We start from the raw sequence: 26936 nt of genomic DNA, 5'->3' as shown, positions 1-26936 counted from the left end.
CACCATTCCTAAGCAAACTATCTATAATCACAAAGCTAGCTACCCCATCTTCTCTCTCTCTCTCTCTCTCTCTCTCTCTCTCTCTCTCTCTCTCTTTTCAAACTACGCTATTGGATATATATAGCAATGGAATCCTCCCTAACCTTTAAAGCTCGACGTAGTGAACCGGTGCTGGTGACGCCGGCTAAGCCGACGCCACACGAGTTCAAGCCACTGTCAGAAATTGACGACCAAGAAAGCCTACGATTCTACCGGTCGGGGATCCATTTCTACCGGAGCAATCCCTCCAAAGTTGGTGAGGACCCGGCGCAAGTCATAAAGGCGGCGCTCGCCAAGGGCCTGGTGGGCTACTATCCTATCGCCGGTAGGATTCGCGAGTGGCCAGGGAGGAAGCTGGTGGTGGAATGCACCGGAGAGGGTGTCGTGTTTGTCGAGGCCGACGCTGACGTGAGTCTCGATGACTTTGGCGGTGCGATTAGCCCACCGATTCCTTGCTATGAGGAGCTTCTCTGCGAGCCGGAGACCACCTCCGCCGTCGTCGTCGACCGTCCCTTGCTGTACGTACAGGTGACGCGGCTGAGGTGTGGGGGATTCACGTTTGGACTCCAGATCTGCCACAGCATAGCTGACGCGGCCGGAGTGGTGCAGCTCCTGAAAGCCATAGCCGAGCTGGCACGTGGCGTGGACGCTCCTTCGGTGCCAGCGCCGGTGTGGGCCAGGGAGCTACTGTGCGCACGTAGCCCGCCACGCGTCACGCACCAGCATCCGGAGTACGAGGAGGTGGCAGGACGCGGCAAGGACGTGATCCGGGCGGGGGATGCACTAGTTCGGCGGGGCTTCTTCTTCGGCCCCAAGGAGATGTCGGTCTTACGTCAGCGTGCGGCGATAAGAAGCCGCGTGTCGAGGTTCGAACTGATCGCGGCGTTCATGTGGCGGTGCCGCACGGCGGCCCTCGGGTACGACCCCAGCGACGAAGTCCGCATACAGTTCGTCGTCAACGCTCGCGGGAAGCGCAGTCCCCCGCTGCCGTCTGGGTTCTACGGCAACGCGTTCGCCTTCGCAGTGGCGTCGACCACAGCGGGGGAACTATGCGGGCGCCCGTACAGCTACGCGCTGGAGCAGGTGATGAAGGCGAAGGCGAAGGTAACGGACGAGTTCCTGCAGTCGGTGGCGGATCTGATGGTGGTGCGAGGAAGGCCGAGGTTTACGACGGCTCAGACGTACTTGGTGTCGGATTTGGCTAACGCCGGATTCGAGGAGGTGGACTTCGGGTGGGGGAGAGGGGTCTACGCTGGTCCTGCCACCGCTAACTTGGCTACGTTTCATATCAAGTACTCCAACAATGGAAGAGGGGTGGAAGGGATTTTGGTGCCTATGTGCTTGCCGGCTCCGGCCATGGAGAGGTTTCGTTTCGAGATGGAGAGCTTGACCATCACCAAGGATCCGATTCTTGACCACTCCTCCTTCCCGATCAATTATCTACAATCCAGGATGTAGGAATTTTAGTTAATCAATCTCCACAGCTATAATCTATATATTATCGAATGTTACAGCTACATATAGATGAGGACATAAGGTTTGTTTTGTTCTGAAGTCTTATATATTCTGCATATATAGTTCATGTGAAAAATATATATGAATCTGGGTCGTGTTTGTATCCTATGTAAGTTGGCTACATGGAGAGAGAGAGAGAGAAAAAGAAAATACATAATATATTTGTGTAAATAAAACCATAAAAAACTTATCAGTAGTAGGTACGTGGACGCTAATTAAGCTTGGTCTTATTAGACTTTGAATCCACCGTCTATGTCCTTTTCACCTCCATCGTTTCTACTAGAACTATTGACCGGAAAGAAAAGGTGCGTATCAATCTAGCTACCTACCAATTGAGAATGTCAAGAGACATAGATTGACTTCCACTCAATTACTGCCAAAATTATTGACCCGAATTGTCACTAAAAGTCAAAGCTAGCGTTAAAAGTTCTGGTAGATAGACTAGTAATTCTTGACTCCCACATCCCCTGAACCTATCGGATTGATCACCTCGTTACTCATTTATGATAAGAGGAGATAGACTGGTCATTGGAGGCGTAACAATCAACGATACATAGAAGATGAATCAAGTTGTATAAATTAACCATGCATGCCTTGTTTGAGCTGAGGCTTTTTGAGAATATATATTGAATAAGATCTTTTAAATTAATGACGAAAGTTAAATAATATTAAATACTATTTATGAATAAGTAATTTGTCGAAACATTTTTCCTTTTTTTTTCTTAGATGCAAAATTACAAATTCTAATTAAATTTATATTCAATCTTTCTCGTGACATTGTTGATCTCAAATGATTTTTCTTTCTGAAAAAGAATTGCCTTTTTTTTTTATGTAATTTAATACTTCAATTGGAATTGTTACTATATATTTGTAAATATTTTTTTAATAATTGTAAGGTCACAAAATAATTTCTTTATATCTTTTCATGCCCTCCTCCGATTTCCTTAATTTTTCTAAATTAAAATAAAAATATAAAAATGTTCATAATAGAATTAACTCTAAAAGATTCGAATTTATTGCTTTTCTTTTACTTGAAAAATTTAAAAGAAAATTCAGAGCGAAAGATATGAGAGAGAGAAAAAGAAACGAGAGCAGATTGTGTATATAATTTTATGAAGAAATTAAAGAACTCGTGTTGGATTAGATTAGTAGAGTAATTAAGTTTTATTTGTTATTCTCCTAAAAGCATCTTTCACACTTTTAATATGCATATGTTATACAAAATATCTTATAATAAGAAGACATGCTAATAATATAATACCCCTTAAATATGTGATGAGCAGTCTGGTAAGTCAACAGGGAGCTCCTCTTTTTCAGTAAGTTCTTCGTGAGATAGAAAATGTTAAACTTTTAGTCAAATGCATGTAAAACAAGTAAAATTATTTTTAACAGAACAGCAAATGTGGCATTCGGAGAACAGAGTAATTTGAACAAATTTGTATCTAAATTCCAAACAAGTTTAAGTAGAAATATGATTGATGTGTTCTTAGAACTCACTGTATCGAACTCTTTATTTAATCAGTATATAAAATTATATTTATGAAAAGAAGATTCCACAAGCAACACTCTGGGCTACAAGAGAGAATCTCATCATATCAGTAAAATTAAGAATCACAAACGCACATGACATGATCATTCTCTATGAACTATGGAAATTAGAAAGAAATGAGAACCAAGATATCAACTTTCCATCTCAGATGAGAGAAAGAAAAGGGGTAGCTGCTGGAAAGGGATGCGCTGCTATTATTGAGGAGAAGAGGAGGATTCATTCAAGAGAGGAAGCATTCCGGTTGAGTTTGGGAGAGTCCAGAAAGAAATCGTCGCTGGAGAGGGAAGAAGAGTAGAAGCCTTGAAAGGAAGGACGAGGACGACAAAGCTGCCATTGTCTTGGAGACGATGCTCTCACTCTCTCTGTGATCTTTCTTTCTCTCATTTGTCTTGGTTAAGCCTCTCTAAAGCCCTAGGCTAGTTGAACCTTCCCATCGTTTGGGCATTTGGTTGCGTTGTGGGCAGCCATCGCCTTTTCCGACAGCTAGTCGGCACTATGGCCAGTTGCCACCTTCTCGGGAGGGGCACGTGCACCCTTTTTCTCTCTTCCTCTCCACTCATTTTCTTCTTCTCCTTCTTTTCTTCCTTCTTCCTGTCGTTAGCTACTTTTGGGATGCCGTCATGCCGGACCACAATCGAGCTCGCCAATCGGGGGAATCGAAGTGCTAGAGCTCCCTTTCTCATCAAATACGTTTAATTTAAAAATGTGTTTGTGAGTTGGGTTCCTTTTTCCTCCGACGTTTCCTCCTCTCGGTCTCGACGTGATCGTTAGGGCGTTTGATTGCATTGTGGGCAGCCGCTTCCTTCGTCGACTAACCGGCACCGTTGGTGCCTTTTTTGGCCGACGAGATGTCGATCGGCATGCTTGTAACACCGATACTGCCACGTGGCTCTCACAAGGCTTACCCCTCATGTTGAGGGTCACATGGGGATTTAAAAGCTTAACAACACACCATCAAAACAAAGAACCCAAGTAAATTAAGCAAAAACAGAGAAGGGCCTATAGACCACAGTAAATCCATCCATAATACAATAGAAAGTGTTGGAAAGGAGCTCTCTTTCCCACCCAAGAGATCTATGACAATGAAAGCTAAAATTGATGCCAATTAAGAAACATATGCAATTAACAACACCAAACACCAAAGAAAGCTAGAACATCATGTTCATGTGTAAAACCCTTCTCAAAGGGAAAAACTCACGGAGCATGAATTTGAATCCACTATCAAGAGAATTGGTACAAAGAAGATCACCACAACAAGTCTCTTAAAGTCACAAGTATGCCATCCACAAGAAACCAATAACCCTAGCTTCAAGTTAACAAGTTTAGATAACACCTCCAATAGAGAAACCCAAACCTTCTTGAAGTAAGAAAACCCTTGTAGATGTGAAGAAGAAAATCCTTGTGCCTTTGATCCCAACCAAGAAATCTTCTAGTTGCAAACCCTTGTTGTATGTAGAGAAAAACCTCCTTTTCTCTTGTCTTCTTTTTCACTAAGTGGCATGAGCAAAAAGTACCCCTTAACAAAAGTCTCACTCAACTAATTATTGGTCAAGTGAGTCACCTCATGGGGCTAGCCCAAACCAACTTGGCTAAATAAACCCAACAGAAAGGAATAAACATCCCTAACAAAGGTATATGATCAAAGTAGCTATAAAATGGGGATATAGATCCATGAATATAATTACTCTATTTTGCTGGCCAAATAGAGTAATTAGTGGTACCTGATAACTCAAGGTGAGAGCATCCATGAGCGATGATTTATAATTTTCACACGATGATAAAATGTTGGAAAATTCAGGGCTCGGATAATATTATCGATGTGTGATACTGATCTATGTGATGGGTTTACAATTGATGTCCATAGTCTGCAATGACGAACAATCGATCATACTGTTTGTCGGGTGATCATCTAAGTGAGCTTGATTCAAGCTTAATTTAAACTTAGTTCGATTTGATTCAAACTTAAATTAAATGTAATTTAAAATAGATTTAAATTTACATAGGTTTCGAATTACATCTAATCAATTTAAGCTTAATACTAATAGATTATCGTCGAAACTAAATTCGAGGCAGACTTAAAAATTTGACTGTCCAGTCAAGGCCAACATCGTCTTCATGATGCATTAGACGATGACTTATGAAATTAATGTAAAGGATTGTATCAATCTAGGAGCTAAAACAGCAACCAGTTTGGCAACAAAATATTTTCTCTCTAGCTTGCCCAAAAATTAAAGAATTCAACAAGATTCATAGTATACAATATTCTCGTAATGGAGATGGATTACATGATGATCATCTTAAACATCAGATAATTAAAGAAAAGAGAAAGAAGATAAAAGGCCATACTCTTCTTCTGCAACTAGGCCAGAACGAACATGTACCATGCCTGCTGATAGTGGGGTTTGATTTCAGATGAGTTAGAAGATACCCAACGAAGAAGAAAGCAAAGTGGTAGGTTAAAAAAGTGTTTGAATCTCGTTTGAAACATCATCAACTGGCGTTGGCGTTGGCGTTGGCGTTGGAACGTAGCACATACGGAAGGAATGCTTTGGCATTTGAATGGTCTCCTCCTGTCCGTTCGAATGCATCAGTAACTTCCAGACTTACTTTTTTGAATCTATAAAAGAAAAAGAACTACTTGAGAGTTTGACATGACTGACACTTCCATGCTGTTCAGGTAAAGAAGATCAAGAGATTGCTTTTATCGATCAAGTGGATGAGGTTATGACTTTGTCTTAAAGTTCATCTTAGTGGAATTCCAACGAATCGGTGGTCACTATTAAGATTACAAAGTGCAGGCTCTCAATCTTGAGGGATACTGGGGATTAATATAATGAAGCACCAAAAGAGAGGTACATAATAATAACTGATTAACCATTGATTTTTATAGTGATTTAGTTTGATTCCACAGGAGATATTTATACATTTTTATCTTTAATTAGCAAAGGTGTACTTTTGCGAATAATATTTTTGCTTTTTAATTAAATTTATCTTCTTGAGGGATTATGCTTCACATATAATGTTTGTGATTTCTTACTTAATATATTTGAACACATAACGTTTAACTCTGATATCTTATTAATTCATCGACTACTCTAAAAACTTAAGCCGTTAGAGAACAATAAATTTTAAATCTATATTTAATAAATTTATCTCTCCGTATTATTTTTACTCGTGAAGGAAAGAAAAAGATAGAAGCATATAGCCTATTAATTTTCTAATTCTATTAATAAGCCATCTTTGTTAGAATTTTTTTTTCGCAAGAATAATTGACTAACTAATTAGACAAATAAAAATACACTCACTCCCAATTCCCTTCTCTTGTTAGAAGTGGCCGGATTTTAAAAGTATTAAAGAAGCTAGGTTAAATTTTTGATTTTTGGAGAAGTTAACATCAATGCCACTAAATTAAAGAGAAGATAGAACGATATGGAAGGAAGACTGTGACCTTTTTATTTATTTATTAAACTAATCAAAATTTTAAGATTATTGTATTTGGAATTGCTAACAAAATATTGATGGAGAAGAATTAGTGATACATTTGAATAGTTTAGGTTGTGGATCTATCGAAATTTGGATTAGGGCTAAGGAGAATTAGCCCTAAATGCATGGGTTCTAAATATTGGGATGCCTTAACTCTAAATGTTCTCATTTCTGTAGAGAATTAGGGCTAAGGAGAACGGAGGACTATAACGATTTTGTATAAGGGGGTATACATGTGAATACAATTGGGTGGGGTTTGAAATTAAGCTTGATTGTTTAATAGAAAGTATTATAAGATTTTTGATCGTCTTCTAGCTATGTACATGAGTTTACCATACATAGTATAGTCAAAGGTAGACTTTGGCATTGGGTTGGTGCATGCATGGAGTATTATTAACTTGTCTAGTACGTTCAATTTAATTCGCTTAGTTTATTGCATCTCATGACTTGGATTAACCCATGCAATACGGCGTTAATGAATTAATCGATCGATGTAGATATTTTTAAGGAGTAGCAGAGTATGCACGGCAAAGTGGTCTTAGAAGAGTAAAGTTAGTTCGTGAATCATGCATCCGCATTAGCATCTCTACGTACTCATCCACCAAACCTGCTGACCTTAGTCAATCCAGCTTAATTGTCTAGCTATATATATATATAGTCACAGTTTCTATGCCAAATTAATCAAGCTACTACGTAGAGTGAGCTCATAGAAACTTAATTATATAACGCACTTAGCTAGCTATTGGCAGATACATATACATATATATGGCATCATCATCCTCCATGAGGTTTGCGGTGCGGCGGAGTGAGCCCATGCTGGTCGCGCCGGCTAAGCCGACGCCGAACGAGTTCAAGCCATTGTCCGACATCGACGACCAAGAAAGCCTACGTTTCTATAGATCTGGGATGTACTTCTTCCGGAGCTCGCCGTCGAAGGTAGGGCAGGACCCGGCGAGGATCATAAAGGAGGCCTTAGCGAAGGCGTTGGTGTACTACTACCCCCTCGCCGGCCGCCTCCACGAGTGGCCGGGGAGGAAGCTGGTGGTAGAGTGCAACGGGGAGGGAGCTGTGTTTATCGAGGCCGACGCCGATGTCAGCCTCGACGACTTTGACGGCGCGCTCAGCCCGCCCATTCCGTGCTGCGAGAAGCTCCTCTGCGAGCCTGAGAGCTCCGCGTCGGGCGTTGTCGTGAATCGTCCTTTACTCTATATCCAGGTGGCTACTGCATGTCTTTTAATTTCCTGCACGAGAACCCCTTTAACCATATTCGATCGATCCCATTGGCCTTAATATATAACACGTACATCGTTGTGTATACATGTTGGTAGGTAACACGGATGAGGTGCGGAGGATTCATCTTCGGTCTCCAGATTTGCCACACCATGGCCGACGCCGCCGGAATCGTGCAGTTTCTTGTCGCCTTAGCCGAGCTGTCCCGTGGCGCTGCTGCCCCCACCTTGCTGCCGGTGTGGGAGCGCCACCTCCTCACCGCCCGCTGCCCGCCACGCATCACGCACCGCCACCCGGAGTATGAACCGGTCGTAGGCGCGTCCCAGGACCGTATCCGACCGACCGACGAGCTGGCTCACTGGGCCTTCTTCTTCGGCCCCAGGGAGCTCTCCGAGCTGCGGAGGCTCGCCCCCCCGCACGTGCGTGAGGCTTGCACGAGGTTCGACATGGTGGCGGCGTTCTTGTGGAAGTGCCGCGCTGCCGCCCTGGCGTACGAGCCGGAGGAGGAGGTCCGGATACAGTTCGTGGTCAACGCGCGGGGGAGGCGGAGCACTCCCCTCCCGAAGGGTTTCTACGGGAACGCCTTCGCGTTCGCGGTGGCGACGGCGCGGGCGGGGGATCTGTGCGAACGCCCGTACGGGTACGCGGTGGGGTTGGTGGTGGAGGCGAAGAGGAGGGCGGGGACGGCGGAGTACCTGCAGTCGGTGGCGGACCTGATGGTGATGAGGGGACGGCCGAGGTTTACGGTGGACCGGACTTACCTCGTTTCGGATCTGACCAGGTCGGGTTTGCGGGCGGCGGATTTCGGGTGGGGGAAGTGCGTGTACGGTGGACCCGCGACGGCCACGCTGGCGACGTTCCACATCCCCACGAGGAATGAGAAGGGAGAGGAGGGGATCACCGTTCCGGTGAGATTACCGCCCCACGCCATGGAGCGGTTACGGACGGAGGTAGAGAGCTTGACTAGTGTTAGTAACAAGGTAGAGGCCGTCGAAACTTCCGGTGCCGGTGCCGGTGGCGGTGGGTACTACCACTCCCACCACTCCCTTGGTGTTGCGCCGTTTGCAAGGCTTTAGCTTTAATTAATTAGGTGTCGTGTCTACAGACTATATAGTGTTTGACTACGTGGATGATTTGAGGGTTTGTAGTTGTGAATTAATGATCTTATTATGTATCCGTTTAAGAAGGAATTTATGATCCTTCTTTCATTTCTTTTCTTTTTAAGCACGTTTTCTACACCATACTAGAATGCCGACAACCGAATTGAACAGAAATTAAAAACCTTCAATGTTGGAACACAAATTAATGTACTTGATATGTCTCCTCCTATTCTCCCCCATATCATTCACTTGGAACTCTAACCTGAACCAAAGAAAGATCACCAACCATTATTGATACTTCTTTATTTAAGGAACCATTCAGAGTTCATCTTAGCAAGCATAGTTTTTTTCTTCTTCTTTTTTTTGTTACAATTAATCTCCATTAAAAATGGCTGACGCGCAGCATACACCTTCATAAGTTTTTTTTTTTTTTAAAATTTAAAAAAAAAAAAAGAACATGCGAGCAATCCCTGAAAGAGAGAGAGAGAGAGAGAGAGAGAGAAATAGAAGAAAAGAAGAAAGGCACTCAGAACTTCCATGCAGTTTGAGAAAGGCAAAGCCTTCATTTTTAAACTTCAAATGCAATTGAAATCATTAAATTACACTTTTCTTCTTTTGTGTTTGAATATGTATAGAATATTCAGAATAAAAATACTGCCAAAAACCCTCACTTTGAAATCATGCAAGCATCACCACCTCTTACCTTTTTCTTTTTGTACTACTGAGTGACAACAGAATGAGAGTAGTGAATAATGAGAGGAAGCTAGAGAGGAAAGCAGAGGAAGGAGGGAAGAGGTAAGAAATAAACTTCAAATGCGGCAGTAAGCTTGATCTATAAACATGAAGCTATAATCTTCTTCTTCTACAAAAGCACAACATCAGTGGCTAATGGCTATCCTAGAGGAGCTATGTGTATAGAAATGCAAGAAAAGAAGAAAATGGAGCGAATCAAGCATTATAAACAGGTGAATCTAAAGATCCAATCAAGTAAGCTTGACCAGATCTGCAAATCAATCTTACAACAGAGGCAACAAAGAGGAGAAGACCTTACGAAATTCCGGAAGCGGATGGGATTTGGCGATGTGGTGGTAATCGCTTTACCGGCTCCAATTCAGTTGGTGCAAGGCGGGATCCGACTCGGATCGGATCCGACAGCCTCGAGATCGTTCCCGACCTGCACCAAGCGAGTCAGAGGCGGCGGCGACCAAAACCCTACAATTTATACAAAAAAAAACTCATCTCCATCGGAGACGGTAGAGAGTCCATTCGCGTGGCGACTATAAATAAACTAGAAAGGGCCCATGTCTATGAAGAGGAAGAGAGAGATGATGAGTGATGAAGTGGGAGTGGGAGATGGAGATGGTGACACGTTGCATGCGGCATTGGATGATTAGGTCAGATCAGACGGTCGTGATTTAACTTTATTAGAAAGAAGTAGTAAGTAGTAGAAGAGGTTTTACGCTCTGTCTACTTTCCTGTTTATGGTCATTGGTAGGAAGGAACTCAATAGTGGGGACTCACTTAACTCAGCATACATTGATCTAATTTTAAGTATATCTGCTACTACTACTATTGCTACTATTGGCATAGTGTACTTAAAATGAGTCATCATAACATAATAATAAAGAGCCCTGGCGTTGCTGGGGGGGGGTGAAGAGCAAGCAGCTGACAGCATCTTCTCTGCCAAGTTAGGCTGAAACAGATAACCTAACTCGTCCTCCCTTAGATCCCATCACACCAATCATGAGAGCAAAAGTCTACAGTGATGCTGGTGTAGGAGGAGTTAAACCATTGGACGACTCTCTCTGCACCATCCTTTTTGTTACAAACCATGTATTGGTTGGTCTTAGAGAAAGTAAGTGGTAGTAAGTAAGCGATGTGTGACTTTTGATAATAATTCTCTTTAAATATATTTTAATTTAATTTTTTGGGGGAGGGGTAAGGGGAAGGGGGTTTCAGTTTTAGAGACTAGAGAGAGGGGTGGGGGACAAGGAGAATCTTTTGGAGCTTAGAAATAAAAAAAAATAAATGTGGATGGTTTAATTGGTGGGGGAAGCGAGAGCACCGACTCGCCGCAGTCATTGCTCAAATTTCCATGTATCAAGAACGTGAGATCACATGCTATGCCTGGTGAGTGACAAATTAAGCTGACACTAAGGATCATCTCACATGCACTCCGCCAGAAGATGTAGCAAGAAATTAAGACTGGTTTTGGTCCTCTTAATTAATAGAGGTTTTTGATCCAGAAATTAGTGTTTGAGATCACGAAGGTGGTTTTCTCATGATAAAAACCCAACTGGATTTTTTGCTTCACTAAGTATAGTAAAGCTTTTTTGCCTATTTAATTTAACTCAAAGTGGATGTAGTAGGAGAATGACAGACAGGAAGAAAGAAACAAGGGTTGAGTGTCAGCTAGCTCAATTAATGGAATCTGGCATCTTATCTCTTTCAGACCTGATTCGAAGATCTTTGCACCTCGTAAGTGGTGATGACTTTTCCTATCTGGATGGAATAATATTATTCGACGAAAACTATATAGTAACAGATGAGCAACAGGTTGACATACTTTAACTGTGCATGTTATCATGTACTAGTAATGTACCATGAACAGGACACCTGGTAAAATGCAAGTCCAGGAGATAAAAAAGACTGCCACGCCCAAATGAAATTGACGTTACATAGGACGCTCGAATACATGTTAATTAGAAGCTACAGTCGAATAACACCAAAAATAAAATAAGCTAAATAAACATCAGTTTTATCTCAATACCAACCAATTTCCTACTAGCTTCTCTCTCTCTCTCTCTCTCTCTACTCTTTTATTTCAATCATTTCACTCTTTCCTCTCCTCTCTTCATCTATCTGTTATAGAAGATATTTTGATCAAAATATCTCTACTTTTCATATCACACCATTATGCTGGTTTAAGCAAATTTAGCGAACGCATGAACAAGTAATAAAACATTAAAACAAGGATTAGCAACAGTCGCCCACAATGCGTTGAATCACTTTCCTCCCTACTATAATATACGACAGCAGTGACTAGGATTTTTTTTTTTTCCCCCTTTGTTTTTGTGAGAGAAGGGTATGAATAAAGAAGGGTATGACTTGGACTTTCAGACAAAGATGAGTATGAATAAATAAGTCCCAAAGAAGAAAGTTGAAACAATGAGTTGCTGTATAACAGAAGCATGCCAAGAATTTACATTCCACTACTGAAGGACATGGGATAAACAAACCTAGGAACTATAGATTCAAAATATTACCTTACAACATCCTCAGACCTGGAGGTATTTTTAGAACCAACCATCACTAATCCATAATGCGAAATTCCATTTCAAGAACTTACAAGACAGCAGAAGTTCACTTCCGTGGAACTAATCCTTATTAATGGTTACCACCTAGCGCATTTGCAAATACACTTCTTTGAATTAGACTGAAATAAAAGAATCATAATGTTGTTTCAAATCTAACCATGATAATGTGCAACGCTCGCTCCCTCAGATAGGTTAAGCCAAAAATAGATACATAATATTAAGAAGGCACGTATTATAAATGCAACTGCAGTACATTCATATAAACATATTCTTATATACCATCTCAGATCCAAGCTACGGCCTCCACTGAGATAGGAGAATAAATACTCTCTCAAACATTACTTCATCGGGTTCAACTGAGACGTTCAAACATTACTTCATCGGGTTCTTCAACTGAGAGGTTCAAACATTACTTCATCAGGTTCAAGTGAGAGGTTGAACCAATTGCATCCCTCGAACCTTATGCTGCGAGAACTATTATCACAATGAGTAGGACAACCCCAAAAATCACAAGCAGCAAGCACATCTGTGAAAATCAGGAATGCCAGTTTAGCAATAGGATATAGAAGAACCAGATGATAAAAAATGTAAGCCTTGATATACCAAAGATGAATTTGACTTTTGAGTTTTGGCAGCTTTGGCGAGTTGGATTTTTGCTTGTGCAGTTGCTGCGACAGAGTTCTCAATGTGAGAATCGATATCATCTGCACGAAAGATTGCAGATGTTAGACAAGGACAATAACAAACATATATTTTATGTGATGCGGGTGTACATATGTGCATGTAAACCAATATTAGCACTTGTTGTTACAGCTTACCAATAATAGCTCCTTGATCATGAACAAGCACAGCAAGGTCTTTAAAAATTTCATTCACCTCACCAATCTGCTGTTGAATCTCTTGTATGCCCTGTTCCCTCTCATCAATGATAGCCTCATTGAAAATGATCTCATTATCCAACAAGAGTACCTCTTGTCTATGGTTCAAAAAAGAAAAAGAGGCAATGGTAAAACCATCTCCAAAGGAAAATGCGTGGAATGTAGAATCCAGTATTGACCAAGAGCATATTCAGTAATTGGTTCAAAGTAAATCTCTCACCAAAAGGAAGTGATCAATGATTAAATGTTCACAAGAAATCAGAATGACACTACCACTAAATAACTGCAAATCACATAGTTCTCCCTTCAATTTCTTTATATTCTATTAGGAATTCTAAATTAGTTATACAAAATAAAAAGAGAAAATCATCACAGATCCTTGACATAATAAATAAATAGTTGACTCTGTAATCCAGTTGGGAGATCATTTGATTGCAAAGTCAATCCAATAAAATTAAAGACAATGAAAGTTAGATATGCAAATTGGTAACTGACATCAGGCTGTTGCATTGGAGCACATAATTTCAAACTTTAGAAATCTAATCAGATCTTCCACATTCTCTGCTCAAAAATATCTTTAAAAAATTACAATAAAGAAAAAATCACCTTTTAGATTCTAGAAGCAGTGCATGTTGCTCATGTGATTTGTCGGAACTTATATCTGGCTCACTTGCATTATAACTGCAGAAAAATGATCGGAGTATAGATAAGTTTTGTGTTGGTAAGCATACCCGATACACGAAACTATGTCATTTATATTTCCAAAATCTATACGCATGGATAATGTCCACAATATAACACATGCATGACTTCAAAGATATCTACCAAAAGATCGATAGATGTTTAATCCCTCCAATCCCAAGTCCAACTACTTCATTATGAGAGAAGAAAAACCAGTTGGAGCCTTTGCATTGATCCTGGGGAATTTTGAAGGTTCATGTTTATATTTAGCAAAAATGAGAGCTTGAATAAGCAGTGCTACTGTGAATAGACTTCCTAGTACAGTACATCTAAGAAAAAACAGAAGATTAAAGAAAACTTGGTCAGAAATATTTGTCTTCCATGGAGAAGGTTGATATAATCTAGGAATAGTAGGAAAGCAACAAGAATGACCTAAAGAACCATTATGCAGATCAGATAGAGTTTTGGAGGAGAAGGACCAAGAAAACTTAATTTGTTGAACATTTTATCCGCACAAAAAAAAAAGATCATTTGGAAAGAAAATACTACCATCAGAGAAATTTTGTTATACAAGCACTTCAGAAAAAATAAAATATCAGAAACAACTTGCTTTGCATGTTCTGAAGTTCTCGTGTTTCCACTATTATATTTATCATATGATTGACTTAAGAAAAATTAAACATAGAACACCAATAGTAACAATTCGAGAGAAGCAATGTAGTTCCATAAGGCAAATTATAAATTCAAAGAGAACTTGACCTGGAGGATCTGAAGCTTTTGTATCTTCTCCATGGAATCTAATATTCCAATTACATAAATACCAAAACAGTGATTAATATGGTATGTATAAATATGTAAAGGCATCCCAATGGACAAGGCTCCTACAAACGCAGGGTCTCAGAAGGAAAGTTTGGATAAAAAGTTTTGGACAAAGGACTACAACTATAGTAACTATTCCAAAATAGTAAATACCAAAGCAAATACCTGGAAGGCCGAATTACTTGAGATATAAAAGGTGCATATGCAGCTTCTCTTTCGGCTGCAAGCCGCTGAGCTTTCTGGAACTCTTTCAGAACAGCTTGGAAATCCTTTGCTAGCTTTGCATCAGCTATCTTTTTGCTTGCCTGCATTTGCAAACTCATGTCTAAGCAAAAAAAGAAAGAAATTATGTGCAAAGGAAGCATGTGCAATAAAAAGGACTTCAAAGGAAGCACGTGCAATAAGAAGACTAAATGGAACTGTGCAATAACGGTTTTCACCACTCATATATCTGCATGAATTTCTTTATTTTCTAGGCAGCAGGAGAGGAAAATCTAGCATGATATTTAGCTGAAGGCTATCTCAATTCCCATGTTCGTGCACTTGATGGCTTTCAAGCAAAAATTCTCAAGCTTATAAGCACAATGCAATCTGATAGGAAAATGCAAAAGAATTAAAGGACAAGAATTAATTAATTAAAGGTATTGATGTTTAGACATGCAATACTAGGGAGGACAAAGTTTTACTGAAAATATTTAAATGTAATGATCATCGATACTTCATCTTATTCAGAAAATTAGAAGAAAGGAATCAGAAGCAAAAAAATGAAGGTTTGGAGTGAATCTACTACCGATCATTGATTTAGTAGCAGAGACATCTGGTTTCTGATATTGAGATGCATAAAATCTTTGAAAAAGAAACCAAAAGGTAAATATAGAAAGAAGATAAGTGTTTACACGCACACACCTATGAGGGAGAAGATGAGAGTTAAATAGTCCTTCAGGCGAGGACTGAAGAAGATATACAGTGAGATAAAAGACATTTGGTGTCTCAGTGATCAATGATGATACCATAGTAAACATAGACCATGCAACATGAATTGTTCAATAATCCTGCCTAATTCTAGAACTTCATCTATGTGAAATAGGCAGATATAGATAACTTAAAAATCTCTACACTAAAAATTGTCCTTATAAACTAACTGTATGAGATTCTGAATCATGGAAGATGAGGACCTGAACATGAATAAATTTACTTACAGCATGGTTTATTTTTTAGCACAAAATGAAGAAAAGCATAATAAATGACTCAAAGATCCACCACAGAATATTAAGAAAAACAAGACCAAAATTAGAAACAAGCACTTACACTGACTTCAGAGCGATGATCTGCCTCACTGGCTTGTCGAAGTTTATCCGAAGTCTCTTTTACTAGTTGGGTGATATGTGCTCTTGCCTTGTGTCTACCGACAAAAACTTGCAGTTAGTGATAAAGCATCTGAATTTAAATTGACAAGGCACAATCTCCAAAGAGATTTGTACTTATAATTAAACTTTAAAAGGATTCCAGATCTAATACTTTTAGCACTGTATCATCATATGTAGTTAGTCATGCTACTGACATATAAATGCCGTATGTGAGTGCATATGCGTTTTTTCATTAAATAGGTGAACAATAGAATCCACAAACATATGGAATGAGTATTATATTATTATATAGTCAAATGATGTATACCCATATGGTGGGGTGCTAATGATAATAAGAGCAAAACGAAATTTTGCTTTTATTGCCCGCAAGACAACCTATTGTTAGTCTACTTGACCTATATTTAGCACCTAAATGAGTTAATTTAACTATGCATGTTTAGTGATTATAATACCCGTAAGGCCAGAGGGCGGAAAAGGAGGATAAAGTTGTAAGTTGAACTAGTCTTAAGATTAAAAAGGGAAAATTTAGGTACTTTGTTTTTTGTTTTTGAGAGAGATAAAATATTCTTAAGAGAAAATGTGTATTACTTGGCATAAGAAAACCAAACATGTTTCTGTTCCAAGTCCACCAAAGCAATTACTAGACCTAATGTTTAGTTCATAAATAAGAATAACCTGTTTTTAACATTAACCACTGCATATACTCTCCATGACTACAAAAACCAACATACACCCAATATACCTACTTAGACATGCAAATGCGCCATGCCAATATAACCGTGTAGGGAGGCATATACCCGGATCTAGTGAAATTCATCAGCAGATAGGCAATGTACAGGGGTATGTGGTGCTGTGGGAATTGCCTCCGCATATACCAACAGACTTTTCATAAGTCCTAACACTGAATTACTAAGTTATGGCTGACATACAGCTAAATAAGCTGGAAGGAAATATGTGATGGCTGATCAATTAATCAAAGTTATAAGATATCAAGGAATTGAAAAGAACTTCTCTAGAACATATAGAAGGGTTACTAGATACAAATGAAAGACTGTCCAGACATACTTTTAACCAAAACACTTAATATCTATCTGCGTATATCAGCAACAGCATGGCCCATGAGTTGTCAGTGAGAAATGACACGTACAAAAAGTCTAATGATCTTGAAATCCAGCCTAATAGAAACTAAATCCATTTCAACTATTCTTTGGCACTGGATGGAGGAAGACTATATCAAATTCAAACTGATATTGGATTGCCCACTCTCAAGCCCTAATTCCTTTTAATCTTACAAAGAGTCGAAACAAAATTATGTATTTGAGATGTGTCAAACTCCAATTACTTGTGTTCCTTAATCCTGACAAAAGTTGGATAAATTTGGCATACTAAGAAATCGCAAGTCTAGATACCTAAATGTTCATGCAGTTCGCATTTGTAAATCTGAATACCCAAAATAAAAATAAAAATTTAATAGATGTTGTTCAAGAAAGAAGAAGTATAGAGAGGATAAGAAAGGGAATTAGAGAATGGATCTTCTTACAGCCTATCTCGGAGGTCGGGGGTGTCCTTGGGGGTGCCGAGGGTATTGACGAGACGTTGGAAAGTGGCGACGGTGGTGGTGATCTGGAAGACGCCCGAGGCCACCGCCTGCGACGCACCGCCCTCCCTCCTCCCTCCTATCGCCGGCCCCACCGCGCGCCCCCGTTCCAGATCCTGGAAGCTCATGACCCTGATATCCTCCCCTTCCGCAAATCCTTCTCCTCCCTCTCTCTCTCTCTCTCCTTTCCCTCTCTCGAAAAGAAGGATACGAGGGATGAGGAAGAGGAAAAAGGGTGCGGACCGGAGGACGAAGACGACGGGATTCGGCGAAGGGATCGGGAAGCCCCGCTAATTAAGCCAATGAGACGGGACGGAATAAATAAATAAAATAATATTTAATATTTAAAATAATAGCATACTGAACAATCAACAACGGAAGGTTCGGCCGTCCATCTGGAAAAAAAATGAAATAATATTTATTATTCCCAATAAAATAAAAAATTCAAACGATAAATCCAATTTATATATAATTAAATACCTGGAGACTGGAGTTTGGGCATCGAGGACAGAGTCCGGCCCACAAAATAATTTATGGGCACTACTTGGGCTAACTCCGGCTGAGCCCAACGCCATTTACCCTCAAAAACCAAATCATATCCACCTAAATACATTAGTTTTCCTATAACAAAGAATATTAGAATAAAACGACAGAGAATATTGGCAATCCCTTGAGAGTCAAGACTCTTAAGGCAGCTTAATGGTATTTTTGTTTGTTGGAATATGAGCTTATTGTGTGTGTGATTAAAGGTCATAACCTTCTTTGATTAACGGGAAAGTAGTTGTGGCAGAAGCTAAAGTGAGATTAGTAGGGAGTTGATTCCAAAAAGTAATGTTTTAATTTTAGGGGCGAGAGGCAACTTGTAAATAATATTGTCCGCCCATTCTAGCTAGGCTATTTCTATCAAGAGTCCTAGAGAAAGCGACCAACCGAATAAGCTACAAGTTTACCCCTAGGATTGGGAATCCAAGTCCAAGAGTCCCTAGTAGCATGCATATATATATATAAAGTACGATAGAATAGAAACGAGACAAGTATTACTTGGGCTGTTGCATGCCCACCTATGCTCTCTACTCACAATAAATTTAGGAACATATATATATATATATATATATATATATATATATTTATATATATATATATATATTTCCAGTTACTCAATTGAACTACTAGTGATGCAGTAGAAGATGTAGCCGTTTGTTGGAATGGTAGTTAGTTTCCCTTGGAATTACTTGTCAGTACTCCTGTGAGTTGAGTTGATGAGATATTATAACTCTATATACTCTTTAGATCGGAGTTGGGAACATCCATGAAGCTCTTCTCTCCCCCGTCCGTCTGTCTCTGTCTGTCTCTCTACCTAACGGGAGGGAACACGAGATAGAATTGTATTCATTTACCAAAACAAAGTGATTGATCATACTCTTTTGTCCTCCACTGCATGAGTCATGACTATGCTTCTCTTTTCGTTCGCTATTCATATTTATATTTGTCGTCGACCGTACTCCTTGTTGCATGACAAGACTTGATCCAACCAAGATATACTTTAGCCATATTTGAACTTTAGCTAGCCCAAAGGCAAATCAAGCTATATGTTATATATCTCAAATAATATTGGCATAAAAACGATGCTTAGTTTCAGCAGTATATGCAGCATTGACATGAAAACATGACATGAGATTCCCTGACAAAAGGGGATGGGGGTGGGGGTGGTTTAACCCATAACAGTAGTACTAGAGTAGGAACCGAATTAAATATTTGCAACTACCAACCAAACTTAACCGAAACATCTTGAGTCTTTTGACTCTTTGAGTCTTGACCCCTCCTGCTTCAATGATGGCACGTGTCGCTGCTACCTGGCCCGACCAATCTGCGCGCGCGAAAGCAAACGAACCGCAGGATCAACCAAGTAAGAACCAACCTCAGGCCACCGGCCACCGCAACTGCGTTGATCTTAACGTGTACCAGCGGAGCATGTGAGGCCGTCACTTGTTGTACCACCGGACCGGTCTCCCGACCCCCGGGGCCCCAGCTTGAGGAGACGAAGCAACATGCGCCACGCGGGCTTCCTACGTGCGGGCCCCCACGTCCTCCCTGTACGTACGCATGGACTCTATGCATATGCATGCATGTGATCGAGCTAGAGTGTTACGAGTGGGGATCGAGCAGTTGATGGCGTGGATTCGCATTATTAATATGTGTTTATGTATGGTTGATTCATTAATGCAAGAAAAAGAAGAAGAAGAAGAAGAAGAAGAATCCATTAATTGCTTTTATAATATTATTATTTTATTATTATCCTGCACTCCTTTGTAGATTCCCATGGGCGACGATGAATGGGTACAGTACCACGTGTTAGCCAGAGATCTTCGGCATCCTCTTTGAGCCCCGTGCCACCTCAGCACGAGGATGGTGGGTGGTGGCTATTAAATTCACGTAAACAAAATATTGCTGCTTGTATTATTGTGCGTATTACCAAAGAAGCTCCATACCTACACCCACTTACTTTGGGGCTTTGGGCTTTTTCTTCTTCTTTTCTTTAAAACCTCTCTCTCTCTCTCTCTCTCTCTCTCTCTATATATATATATATACATATATATATATATATATGTTCTGTTGGCATACTATTGATTTGATGACTTTGTATTTCTTTTCCACAATGGTTATCCAATGATTGTGAAAAGTTTCCGAGGAGAAATATTATTAGAGAGGCAGCGGCACGCGAAAAGAATGGGTTTCACATGATCTGAATCTACTAGTCTTACATGGAACTTCCTTAATTGAGGAGGCACAGTAATGCTTACATGGTGAACAGGTAGATAAAGAAGAATGGAAAGCAAATGTATTCTTAGAAGAGGAAGAGATAGAGAAGTTATAGTAGTTAATTAAAATTTGTTTGGGCAGAGGAAGCAAATTTGATAGTGATATTTATATTTGATATTTAATGGTTGATCTGGGTAGCTATAAGCAGCAGCTAATAAAGAGTTGAATGCAATTGGTGCGTTCCCACCGAGTTGAGCTACGTAGGTAGATAGCAACAAGCAAACAAGGATTTAAGAAAGAAGAGGAGGCGGCCTTTCGCTCTCTCTCCTCACTGTCTGAAAGCGATATCTCGGCATTGCTAAACTCTCATTACAGCTGTCTTCAATTTCCTCACCATTTTTTTTTTCTATCCCGTTCCTTATCCCTCCATTTGGATTAAAGGGGAAGAATTAAATATATATATATATATATATATATTAGTTAATTAATAAAGGGAGGCGGTCGTGGATCAGGATATAGATAGATAGATAGATAGATAGATAGATAGATAGATAGATAGATAGATAGATATATGTTTGTTTGTTTTGTTCATATGCATTTCGTCCTTCTCTCCTCTCCTCTCCTCTGTCCTAGCTACAAACTTTGCCTTATTGGGTAAGCACAGGGGAAGTGGGGGAGGAGAAGGAAGAAAGGAAAGGAAAGGGAAAAAAGAAGAAGAAGCTCGTCTCATTTGCACGAATTGCGTGAGAGAGTGGAGTGAGTTCTTGTGGCGGGTTTTGGTGGAGAAAGGTTTTATTTTTTGTGGAAGAATTGAAGACGTGATCTGTCCGACTTCTTTTTTCTCTGCTGCAATCAAGTGTTGCTCTGTTTCAGGCTTTGGAGGGGTCGAGTTGGGGAGCCTTGAGCTTGCTTCAGAGGGAGGAAGAGAACCCAATTGAAGAAAGAAAGAAAGAAAGAAAGAAAGGAGAGATTTAAGCTTCACAAGGCCTTTTTTTCTTGTTTAATTGTTTTCCTTTTTCTCCTATTGATATTTTCTTTTGGGGGGGAGGGCCAAAAACGAAAAGGACTTTGAGCTCTGGGGATTTGAGCTGCTCGATGTGCTTATTATAGAGAGTTGCAGGTTTCAAGAGGGTCTCTGCTATTCGGAGATAAAAAAAAAAAATTCGGCTTTGGAGTGATCCGAGTTCTGGCCATTTGAGTTTGCTTTGGAGAAAAGGAAGGGAGCCAAAGGTATCCATCCTCTTGCTCTCTTTCCATTTATTTATTTCTCTCTCTCTCTCTCTCTCTTCTCTTTTCTTTCTTCTTCTTCTCTGTAGTTTGCATAACACTCACTATAAATTGGACGCAAGGAACTCTTTTCAAATACCAATACTAGTATCTATATGTTGAAGAGGAGGAGGAGGACGAGGAGGAGGGGAAAAAAGAAACAAAAAGAAGAAGTAGGAAGAGGGTAATTAACAAAAGAAATACTATAATAAAGTGAAAAACCTCTGCTGATTTAGCACCATGAAATAAATTGTTGTTGTCAATGGGACTTGGAGCTGCAATCCAAGTTGACGGCGCTCCCATTCGGCCAAAAGAACTTGAGCTGGCAAGATAGATGAGTCCAGAACCTGACTGACACGAAAATGCCCACCCTCCATTTGGTCCTTGCCTGCCCGGTGAAGTCGAACGGCACCACCCCGTTCTTGAGTGCCACGTCCATCACGGCCATACCCCCCTGGTCCAGTGGGATCGTCGCCGACGGCACGTCGTAGTCGAGCGGCAAGGAGCTGTTCATGGGCACAACGAACGGGTCGGCCTTCAGCTCTGCAACTGTGATGCCGTTGAATTTGAGGGTAAGGCTCAGATCGGAGAAACCTGCCTCAGACTTGCTGTTGTCATTCTCTGCCATGATCCTCATGGTCATCTCGGTGTCGAGCATCCCGGTTTGATCATAGTCGAGCTTGTCAAGGTGCGCGTCGGCCACAGTGAGGTACGGCATCTTAGGCTGGTAGATTAGGTAGATGGCAAACACGACGACGCCTGTGATGATCACGGCGATGGCTAGGATAGCACAAGCAATTGCTGCCGTCCACACCAGCGGACTGGTGTACCTCCCCCGGTTGGAGATGAGCTTTGGCATTAGCTGTGGCTGGAAACAGCATTCGGCAAGATTTTTTTTTGCTGAATTGTGCTACTCGGAGTCTTATCTAGTTGGCTCGGACATTAGGCTTTTTTCTTGGGCTTAGGCAATAGACAGGAGCTGGGTTCTCGATGATGGTTGGTGGGCAAGGTTTGGTATCTTCCTTACCCTCACGGCGAGCTATTAGTGTGGTACTAAGCATTTCTGAGGAATCTTGGTAGCCTTACCATAGACTAAAGGAGATACCATACTTGCATTACCTTACCTCGGCTCTGCCTTTCCCTTCTGAGGTACTTCTTCCATCGCATTTCCTGTTGCAACCCCTTAGAGGATGCAAACCTTTTTGCTTTACTTATCCCACTTTCTATTAACTTCTCTCTTCATCACTTTTCTAGTAGTAGTAGTACTCGATCTTCCCGGTTGATTATTTTGGACATGATGATTGCTTGGCTGGTGGTGGTCTTCTTTCGTTGCTGCTTCTTGGCCGTGCCGTGCTTCTAAATTGAAGCTATTGAGATAGTCAGAATGGACTTTTATGTATTTTAATTTATTATATATAGGGGATCATTAGGCTTAACCTCTTAACCATTTGTAAGTATATTTGCAGCTTTAGAATCTCCATTTTCATGTGCAGTTTCCCCGAGGGAGAGGATGTTGGGTGTTGGTTGCTTTGCTCATTTAGTGGCATAACCGTGACTTAGAGTTAGGCCCATTTCTTTGTTAAATGATTTTGGTATTTGCTGAAATGACATGGTAAGTACAAATCATAGTTAACATTGAATTGAAAAATCAAAAAGATGTCGTCTTTATATTCTCGTGTTATCTTCTGCAAAAAGATCTGAATAAACACCAACAACTAAGAAGCTGACAACATTAGTAGAAGCACATAATACTGATACAAACTGATGCTTATGCTTTGTGAACTATTTACTTTAGATACTCCTTTTGTGATTAACAGATACTTGGAGCACTTGCAAAGTAATTGAAGATGTGATGCTGTTTTTTATCTTTACATTTCGTTATTTCTGGAAGTGTAGATGGTAGAGAACATTTTTACTACTATCGCATAAGGAAAGTTCAATATATGGTTGAATGCCATTTTTAATTGAAGTAGCTAACTTGATGCATACCATTAACCTAATAATTTGTGGCATGATATTGACCCGTTGCAGATATTATGTTGTTTGCAGATTTTATCTGAACATGAGTCAAGTACTAGCTGACTCAGGACAATTACAAGCATGAAACACCAACAAACCATTTTGGATATGCGAGTGGATTACTCACTCATCTTGTTTCATAGTTCAAAAACTATGATTTGTTTTACGCTCTGACATTTATACCTCTGCAACCAGAACTCTCTGAGCAGATAAAACTACTCTTCTGGAAACATGGCTAGGCATTTGTGACCCTGATGGATCCCCAAGTGTTTGTCAGATTGTCAATCGAATCTCTGGGACTAAGAATTTCAACGGAAGTTACAAAAAATATGCGAGAGATGGCCCTTCAGGCATCATGTCTGTGTGAGATCCGCCTCCGAGGTTTCCCAGTTCAGACAGCATCAGTGCCCCTTATATCAAATCCTGAGTCCAATCGTGATAATCACAGCAGTGCCATAGTTTTCTATCTCAAAGAGTCCGATTTGACGGCATTGATGACTCCGGGGTGTTTCCAAGCTCCTCAAGCTTATCTTGAGATTGCAGTTTTCATGGGAAGGCAAGGTTCACATTGTGGTGTTACCAATAGGAAGCAGCAGATTGGTACATTCAGGGTGGAAGTTGGACCCAGGTGGTGTGAGGGGAAACCAGCATTACTTCACCATGGTTGGATCAGCATCGGGAAGAGTAAAAAGGAAGCAGGGAAAAGAGGACCAGAATTACACTTAAGGGTGAAGTTGGACCCAGATCCACGTTACGTTTTCCAGTTTGAAGATGAAACTGCATCGAGTCCTCAGATAGTTCAGCTTCAGGGGAACATCAAACAGCCCATATTTAGCTGTGAATTCAGCCGAGACAGGAGGTAGGAATTAAAATCTTCTCTCATAGTGTTATCTCCCTTAGTCTTGGAGTGAAATGGGGCAACAGAACATGGCTCTCTTGTTCTATTTTCTAATCTTAATTATACATAAGCTTTGCTAGATGTGTAATTTCTCTTTGAAATTCAATTCTCCTAACTGTGGTAGCCTTCTTTTTTGTTTTTAAATTGAGGAATTGTTGTCCGACTTATTATGAAAATTGAGTTTCTGCTATTACTATAGATATCTAAACTTACCTATATTGTGTCTATGTCTGACTTATTATCAAATTGAGTTCTGTGATTAGTGCAGGTATCTAAACTTGCCTATATTATGTCTTTCTTTCCATCATATGGAAGTTGTTTCTCCTTGGAATACACAGGAATCTTGGTGTAATCTTTTTCTTTCTTTTTTTGGTCAAAAATTTATGTAGTTGTAGGCGGGATGCTTCTTAACTTCTGATGATTAGATAATTAAGTTCATCTATATTATAATTGCTTGTATAATTTTCTATACTTCTAGATAGTTACTGCCATGGTCAGCGGGTCAGCGTGCCTTTTGTCTGACCAATTATCTCTCAAGAACTTCTGTTCGATTGGTTTCAACTTTGGCTGGTACCTTTTTGTCTTGGACAATACTTTAAACTGTGGATCCAAGATTAACCATATATGATCATCTTACTGGACATTTTCTTTCGTGACAGCTGAGATTTATTTTTGGTAGTGGTTTTAAGTGCTTATATTGTTTTCTGGTATATGATGATGGCAGGGGATCTCAAATGGATCATATGAGCAACTATTGGTCAAATTCAAACACTGAAGACAAAGACTCTGAAATGAGGGAGAGAAAGGGTTGGAAGGTGATGATTCATGATCTTTCTGGCTTCGCTGTGGCAGCTGCATTCATGGCAACTCCATTTGTGCCTTCAATGGGCTTTGACCGAGTTTCACGGTCCAATCCAGGTGCTTGGCTAATAGTTCGTCCTGACCCTGTAGGCTCATCTGAGAACTGGCATCCTTGGGGCCGGCTTGAAGCTTGGCGAGAGTCTGGACACAGGGACTCTGTTTACCTTCGTTTCCACGTTCTCCCTGAAGGTCAGGAGGCTGGTGTTCTTGTTTCAGAGATACAGATAAGTAGTGATAAGGGAGGAGAGTTCTACATTGATATGGATAGGCAGATGCCTATTGGAACTCCAGTACCAAGCCCACAGGGTGTCACAGGAGGAGATAACTACACAGTGACCTCAGGAGGCCGCACGGTTGGTGGGTTTGTTATGAACTGTAAAGTACAGGGGGAAGAGAAGAGCAGTAAACCACTTGTACAACTTGCCATGCGTCATGTGACATGCATCGAGGACGTTGCAATTTTCATGGCTCTTGCAGCTGCTGTGGACCTTAGCATAAAGGCATGCAGGCCTTTCAGGAGGAAGTCCAAGAAAGGATTTCCCCATTCTATTCTAACATAACAAGTAGATGTCTCATCTTGCTATGTGCTTATGTCTGTAGATGCGTAGAAACATGATTGAGGCAAATGTGCAAAAAATAATACTCTGCCTAAAAGGGTAATTTAGTGTTCTATGAAATTGTAGCCAGATGGGATTTTCCTTTTGCAGTTGAGCCATTTTCCCAAACTTCATGCATTATTTATGGCATGCCATTCATATAGAAGTTCTCAACAGTTCTTGATTGCATGATTTCCTATCTATATCTGTGATATGCCTAGAACTTTAAAAAGTAGATAATTTTGCTTGTCACTGAATGCTCGGTATTGCTGTTGTGTGTGGCGAATTTGAAGTAAGATTCTGTACTCAGTTAGGAATCTGTTTTAGATCAGAAAATTTATACTTATGGATCTTTAAGAGCTCTGTGTTGCTTGATATATCTTGGTATATGTAACTAAAATTTCTTCACGTTAGACAATTAAATATCTTCATTTAATTTTGCAAGGAAGATTTCTTTTGTATGCTGAACAACAAGATATGTTCATTTTCTTGGTCTTCTTTTGTAGCTGTGGTGTTTCTTTTCATATTGATGATCTTTTAGCATTGAATCAGATGCTATCGTCCAATAAATGTGGTTTGAAAATCTCAAACTGTTTGTTGTCTCACTGCCTAAATCGTCTCCTTAGAAAAGTAAATTTGTTTACATGATTTTCAGGATAAGGATTTCCTTGAATTCTCCAAAGAAATATGCTGCATCATGGATGCTGTTTTTCCTCTGTTATTTAAATCATCTCCAAAGAAGTGTGATCAATGTTTTTGTGGTTGAACCAAAAGGATCAGGCTTCTGTTTGTCTCCATTCTTTTTGCTGAAGTTTATGGCAAATACTATAAACATTCATCGATATTAATATAAGGCATAGTAGTAATAGTCACAGTAATTGTAGTAGCAATAGTCTTATTGAGTCAACCTGTCTTAATACTAGATAAAAGTTACTATCATCTTCTCGCACTTCTGGAACTT

General features: G+C 40.3%; 5 protein-coding genes across 8 annotated transcripts; 3 read left to right on the top strand and 2 right to left on the bottom strand.

Moving 5' to 3' along the window:
- The first annotated feature begins 34 nt into the window (after positions 1 to 34).
- On the top strand, positions 35 to 1752 carry LOC140774860 (benzyl alcohol O-benzoyltransferase-like). The gene has a single exon (XM_073118018.1). The coding sequence runs from the start codon at positions 127 to 129 to the stop codon at positions 1495 to 1497; it is 1371 nt and encodes a 456-aa protein (XP_072974119.1). The 5' UTR covers positions 35 to 126; the 3' UTR covers positions 1498 to 1752.
- A 5454-nt stretch (positions 1753 to 7206) lies between these two features.
- On the top strand, positions 7207 to 9092 carry LOC140777432 (benzyl alcohol O-benzoyltransferase-like). Its single transcript, XM_073121544.1, has 2 exons — positions 7207 to 7801; positions 7915 to 9092. The coding sequence occupies exons 1-2, from the start codon at positions 7352 to 7354 to the stop codon at positions 8890 to 8892; spliced, it is 1428 nt and encodes a 475-aa protein (XP_072977645.1). The 5' UTR covers positions 7207 to 7351; the 3' UTR covers positions 8893 to 9092.
- Positions 9093 to 12325: 3233 nt separating this feature from the next.
- LOC140775590 (syntaxin-22-like) lies at positions 12326 to 17873 on the bottom strand. The gene is made up of 7 exons (XM_073118974.1): positions 17519 to 17873; positions 15920 to 16013; positions 14777 to 14916; positions 13718 to 13792; positions 13052 to 13209; positions 12837 to 12937; positions 12326 to 12759 (listed from the first exon to the last, which is right to left on the bottom strand). The coding sequence occupies exons 1-7, from the start codon at positions 17701 to 17703 to the stop codon at positions 12694 to 12696; spliced, it is 819 nt and encodes a 272-aa protein (XP_072975075.1). The 5' UTR covers positions 17704 to 17873; the 3' UTR covers positions 12326 to 12693.
- Positions 17874 to 20926: 3053 nt separating this feature from the next.
- Positions 20927 to 26085, top strand: LOC140770019 (uncharacterized). Of its 4 annotated transcripts, XM_073110986.1 has the most exons (4): positions 20927 to 21124; positions 21209 to 21565; positions 23651 to 24479; positions 25243 to 26085. In XM_073110986.1, exons 3-4 carry the CDS (start codon positions 23875 to 23877, stop codon positions 25937 to 25939), a joined length of 1302 nt encoding a protein of 433 aa, XP_072967087.1. In that variant the 5' UTR covers positions 20927 to 21124; positions 21209 to 21565; positions 23651 to 23874; the 3' UTR covers positions 25940 to 26085. The 4 variants fall into 4 exon arrangements, with proteins under 4 accessions (XP_072967087.1, XP_072967074.1, XP_072967079.1 ...); XM_073110973.1 differs by having other exon boundaries at positions 20927 to 21565; XM_073110978.1 differs by having other exon boundaries at positions 20927 to 21565; positions 23633 to 24479.
- On the bottom strand, positions 21572 to 22464 carry LOC140770043 (uncharacterized). Its single transcript, XM_073111005.1, has one exon. It carries the CDS (start codon positions 22458 to 22460, stop codon positions 21861 to 21863), a length of 600 nt encoding a protein of 199 aa, XP_072967106.1. The 5' UTR covers positions 22461 to 22464; the 3' UTR covers positions 21572 to 21860.
- Positions 26086 to 26936: the final 851 nt, after the last annotated feature.

Source organism: Typha angustifolia, chromosome 2 (genome assembly GCF_048772165.1).
Source record: "Typha angustifolia cultivar Huaian chromosome 2, ASM4877216v1, whole genome shotgun sequence".
In the NCBI taxonomy this organism is placed as follows: Eukaryota; Viridiplantae; Streptophyta; class Magnoliopsida; order Poales; family Typhaceae; genus Typha; species Typha angustifolia.
The sequence above is the reverse complement of the archived record's forward strand: the minus strand, read 5'-3'. Positions and strand labels throughout refer to the sequence as shown.